This window comes from Mastigoproctus giganteus, chromosome 7 (genome assembly GCF_048544385.1).
Source record: "Mastigoproctus giganteus isolate SK-2022 chromosome 7, ASM4854438v1, whole genome shotgun sequence".
NCBI classification, from domain to species: domain Eukaryota; kingdom Metazoa; phylum Arthropoda; class Arachnida; order Uropygi; family Thelyphonidae; genus Mastigoproctus; species Mastigoproctus giganteus.
In genome coordinates this window covers 209012651-209018650 of record NC_143581.1, presented here as the reverse complement: position 1 = coordinate 209018650, position 6000 = coordinate 209012651, and the positions used below count along the sequence as shown (strand labels likewise).

Genomic DNA, 6000 nt, shown 5'->3' with positions numbered 1-6000 from the left:
CAGACGGGTATAAGTTTATAACCCACATGTGCAAGTCTGGAAATACGGCACCTAGTATATCGGAGGTGATCACCCAGGTGCGAACCAATGTAAGCAGATGTCGAGGCTTGGCGCCCATACTACATGGAGGAATGCCACCCCTCTGTGTAGCAAGGCAATACTAGTTGGAAAATGACTCTCATCATCAGGTGCAATACCACCACTTTTCTTAGTGGAGGTTTGAAGTGGTGGAACCCATGTTTAGTCTCAAAAGCACTCTCCGGCGATCCCCCCCCCATCTCTTCCATCATGCAGCATGATTGATGTCTTTTGGGATTATGATGGACGTCATGGCGAGATCTCCAATCGTCCTTACATTTCGAGGGCACATCTCTAAAACGACGTTCGCAGGCCGGCCGGTAGATAGTCCATCGAACTGAATCTATCGGTAACTCTCTAGAAGGCTTCCGGATCAGCTAATGTATAATCTCGCTGCCTACACTCTGCCAGTCACTATCCAGTCTACTCTCTCCAGTGACTGGAGAGAGTAGACTGGATAGTGACTGGAGGGAATCCGAGTAGTGTGTATTTCGGGGGCATTGCCGAGGCCACGTTATGTCAGGAGCTAGGTATATTCTTACGATGTGTACGCCATACACAAAAATTTCATTACTTCATACAGCATATCTTCGCCACCTTTTCTTCCTTCTAAATACACCATGAATTGCCAAATTAATAGAACAAACTTATCTCCAAAAAGATCTAAGCCTCCCAAACACTTCCTTGTTCTTTTCACAAATATATGTGGTCTCGATTCTAATCTCAGTGATGTCCGTTTCTTGGCCAGCAAATCTTGTAACGGTTTCTGTCTCCTGAAACTGTTTTCACAGTGTCGAGACGGCACTTCAAAAAATTCAAATTATTTTATTAGAGTCACCCAGAATTTCTTCTATATACCCGTATATGTATTATGTCTGTAAATTGCGTGTGTGCTCTGGTCGATTTGCCTGTTTTGCTGGACGAAAAACCACCAGTTTCCGGATGGGGGGGGGGAAACGCTATCTACACCTGAGACCGATTAACTCAGTCACGGAGTGAAAAAAGCCCATTAAAGTTCATCGACGGGATTAGAACTGGGGCCTTTTCCACCCGATGTGGGGAGGACGGTGACGATACCACTGTGCTACCGCGCAGACGCCGAGACGGCACTGCTTGATACATTAAGCCAACGTGCCGCCTCCGCCTGCGACTGCCTGGCTTCAAATAAAAAATAAATAAATTTTCTGTTTATACTCCGGGACGACCACACGGTCAGAGGAATTCACAAGATAGAGAGAATACAAGAAACAGCACCGTATTCAGCAGTTTAGATGATTCTTTGAGACGGCGGGCCGTCTCCTGCTCTTTTAATGAAAAGAGCAGTACCCAATTTTCATGAAAAGAGTAGAAGGACCTGATTGAAGATTTAAGTGATTTTGAATGTGGCATGATAGTCGGCGCCAGACGCGCTGCTATGGGTATCTCGAAAATTGCAATCCTGTTGGAGTGTTCATGTACGACTGTGAATCTCTCTTGTGAATCGAAATTAGCCAATTTAATTGAGATTAACCAAATAACATTCACCAATGGCGATCTTTCAGAACGCATAACTCGTGTAGTGTCGCGGAGAGAGCGCTGCAGCCAAAGAACGAACCAGGTTTCACTCCTGTCAGCAAAAAGAACAAGAAATTTAAAAAAATAATAAAAAAAAGTGGATCAGAGACACCGACAACACGTTTTTGCAACCCTCCACTATTTATCGAGGATTGGAAATTGACCTAAATATTATAAAATATATACAATCTAAGGATACACTGACACTTTAGTGAAATTTTTCAATTCATGGATTAACATGCAACTTCTTCCAAGATTAAAACTTATCTTTTGCATATATACTGAGTAATACTCAGTAATACTAGACCTGACTTCAAAATGCATATGTTTGTATAACTTGTTCACATTATCTTTTATCTTTTCATTATATTTTAATATGTTTTTGTTTTGAACAAAGAATAATCTTTAATTTCTCATAAACAACTTCAAGGTTTCATCTGATTTTTTTATTATTATTTACATTTACAGAGAAGTGGAAGATGAAATGAAAATTTCTGCACTGTACCTTGTCACATTTTTGATTAAATTTTTGTGGATAAATTATTCAAATCAATTGGAACATTCCAGCGTTTTACCAGAATCCGAAAAATGGAAAAGTCTGGTGATGCAGATGAAGACAGAAAACTTTCTCAAAGCAATATTAACAACTTTAGCAAACTATAAAGAAACAGCCAGCAAAGAGAAAACTTCCGTATTTAACCCACATATTATTCGTGACAGTTCAGTTATTTCCGTTGTTCAAAACTTAAGAAGTAAGTCGTTAACTGGTACCGCCGATATAAAAAAACTATACCAGTATTCAGATACCAACGATAAGGTATATAAAGATACTCAATTAGACACAACGGTAACTTGCAGTAATAAGGATGGCAATGAATTGAGAATACCAGATAATCGTACGAAGAGAATTTCCCTAAATGAAAATAATTTATCAAAACGAAAAGAAAATGTAGTTGATTACAACCCAGGAATAATATTTAATAATAAAAATAATGCTATTTCTTCTAGTTTTTATAGAAACAGCAAAGACGCCAATGACATTGAAGAACTTCAAAATAAAGTTAGCCATTTCACTTTGAACTGCCGGTATGCCAAATGTAATCAAAATGTTCAATATGGCTATCACAGATCCAAGTACATCGATTTCAGTACTGAAAATCCGTACTTTTATCCTAGGGACAGTTCTGCAGAGTCTTACTTTCTTCCTAGAAATGGTATAAAACGGAAATTTCAAAGCGATTATGTTAATGAAGCTATTTCCTCTGTGTTCTCAAACTTTCAGGAGAGTGAAACATTAAGTGTTGGCGCACTGCACTACTTCGTTGTGAAAATCCCAGATGGAGAAGGTGTAGCTAGATCACTGGCAATGAAAATGGATCTTGAGTATGTCAGAAAGGTAAGGATATTCAATAAATTATTTCAGAAATCATACCTATAATATACGAGTATTTCTAGATATTATTATTTTTTAATGTGTATATACTATACTATACACTGTACACTGTGTCCATCGTGACAGTGTCTCTCGAATCTGTTCGGGTACCGGAGGAATTCGTAAAGGATTTCAGCCTCCACAGCATGCAACTCGGCCTCAAAACTTACAATTATACTGACCTCATTAAATCGCGGAATAGACCTGCTTTAATTGCAATCCTCATATTCACTGTTGAGATCTCTCTTTTTGTCAGTGCTCTCTCCTTTTCGAAATAATCTCCTTCGAAGTGTACACTGGTGTTCAAAGAAAGTGCCTCTTAAAATTGTAATTGTCGTCCGAATAACGTAAGTATACGGCAATATTTCTTACCGGTTGCATCAGATAAGATTGACACGCGCATGTGATGATGTAATATTGCATCAGCTGTTACTTTCAGCTATATAAGCACGCTCTGCAAGAGTTGCAGTCATTCTTTGCTTGTGTTGACGCCACGAAGAAAGAGTGCTATTGTTGCTTTAAGTGAGGAAGGATGTTCTTACCGTCATATTTATTATAGAGTGTCTTATAATCAGTGGACAGTGAGTATATTTCTTTCCAAACTCAAGAATACTGGTTCTGCTGATAGGAAAAGAGGAACCGGACGCAAACGAGTCTCTACGCCAAAACAGGACTGCGTTTTGAAGCGCTTATGCCTTTAAAACCGTAAAGCTTCCTCCTTACACAAAAAATGAAAAAGACCCGATTAATTTGGTGTAAGGAGCATGTCAAATGGCCCTCCAAGCAGTGGAAGTCAATTATTTTCTCGGATGAGAAGAAATTCAACCTGCATGGCTCTGATGGGAGACAAACAATTCGCTATAGACAGAGTAGGTCACCTGCAGTTTATAAAAGGTTCCGTAAGTGCCAATGGATACCTGGCTATATTGGAAGGCAAATTGCTGCCAACCATTAGAGACCATTTCAACCTGCCAAGTAACTACATCTTTTAGGATGACTCTGCTCCTTGTCATCGGGCGAAAAGTGTAAGTAAGCACTTTTGTAGTTAATTTAGCTTCATTTCTGCATTAGAAGTTCGACAGTAATGTGTTTACATTTGTTACAGGTGAAAAAAATGGTTGGAAGAACGGTTCATTTCAACTCTTAGCTGCCCAGGAAACAGCCCGGACATGAATCCTATAGAAAACTGTTGGCATCTGCAGTTGCCAGAAAGAAACCAAAGACCCTTTGTGAACTTCAGGAAGCCATGATTCATGGTGTTTGGAACCACGAACTATCAGTTGATTATCTTCAGAAATTGATCTTGTCAATGCCTCGACAGTGTGCTGCTGTTATCAGGGCCAGAGAAGGTTCAACTAAATATTAGTCTGCACCTGGTGAACTTTTCACTTTGTATTCCACTTAAAATGATAAACTGAAGCAAATTGAGGGCTTCTGATAACATTTCAGCCATAATTGTCGTGTTTACCAAAACTGTTGTATAAAGGTTGCAAATGCTCATTTTAGAATATTTTGAGAGCACCTGTCAAATATTACTTAGCTTTGCCTTAGCTATTAATAAATATATTTTGTTTATATTTCTATTTGTAATGCTAGTCATTAATGTAACATACCATCGCGAAAAAGGGTCAGAAATGTGAAATTCCTAGGTGATGCACATTCTTTGAACACCAGTGTATACGCCTGCGCCATCGACGAATACAGTAGAAACACTCCGGAAAGCCATTCTTGGTGAATCTTTGAGAGTGGTTGTTGTGACCATAGATGCTCGACTTCTTTGATGTGCCTATACCACTTAAAAATTTGCAGTTTTCAGTTGTGCAGCTTTCTTCAAATACTTGTCTCCATAAACCTCTGACATTTCTCTCAAAGTCTCTATAGCACTAATAGCAGGTAGAATACAACAGCGAATTACAAAACGCTGTTCAGTCTTCAAATCTTCCATTATGCAGCTTAAAGGTTCTCGCTTACAGCACGCAACTTAAAGGCCACTTTTCAAATACCAGACATGTAAGAACTTGCAATTGTATCAAAGTATTAATAGACATGGACATACACTCTCTTGTGTCTACTGACAGTTCGCCAAAATCTGAATGGTGTACGGTGGCGCTGCTATTCCGCGAATCAAATGATCAGCCTATGTATTTGGTACCATCGTTGCGCTCATTTTTTAAGGTCATATATGCCCTTAATAAAAGAAAATGAAAGTAGAAAAGCAATGTATAAAATGGGGCAAGTGGCTTTGAGGAAATAAATATACGTACGATGGCGTACTGGTCTATGTGTATTTGCAAGATGTATGTATGAAATTATTCATTTTCTTAAACAGCAGTTGTAAATTTCTTTTCTAGAAATGTCTTAATGAAAATATTACATATACTTTATTATATTGTATTGTATTTTATATTATTATTACAATAAAATAATATTTTGTTTTTACTATATTATTATAAACATTTTATTACGTTTTATGTTTATATTATTACGTTTATCTTCTGTCATGAGCTGCTTAAACCTGACACCAGAAGTCGTGAACATTTTCGAGAAGATATTTGGTGCGAAGTCGTCTGAAATAGTACGCGATTATTTAATATTTGATATTTAATGTTTAATATTTTTAAACATATTATTCTATTCTGTTACTGTGAGTAATAGTAACTATAAAATGCATAGTATTTTAAAAAACTCATACATATTTTATTTATACATCATTTTATATAATTTATATAAAATGATGTACAAGGTACACGTGTAATGATTGCAGCCTCCAGGGTTCCCCCTATATACCGCTGTATCTTCTGTAGTTTATTTATAGCCGGCAAGTGTGTATAAATGTATGTGTGTATGTTTTAGTGTAGGGTCTGATGGGTGTTGTTTGCGGCCCTGGAGACTTTGCAGCCTGGAGGCAGGGGGAGAAGCCACCTGCGTCCAGACTC

At 38.0% G+C, this 6000-nt stretch overlaps 1 protein-coding gene across 1 annotated transcript in view; it reads left to right on the top strand.

The window, feature by feature from the left end:
* The first annotated feature begins 2236 nt into the window (after positions 1 to 2236).
* LOC150083635 (proprotein convertase subtilisin/kexin type 4-like) overlaps positions 2237 to 6000 on the top strand; it is a 61285-nt gene continuing 57521 nt past the window's right edge. The window contains exon 1 of the mRNA XM_090378549.1: positions 2237 to 3028. Coding sequence (XP_090234675.1) covers positions 2237 to 3028 — 792 coding nt within the window. The remainder of the gene's footprint in view (positions 3029 to 6000) is intronic.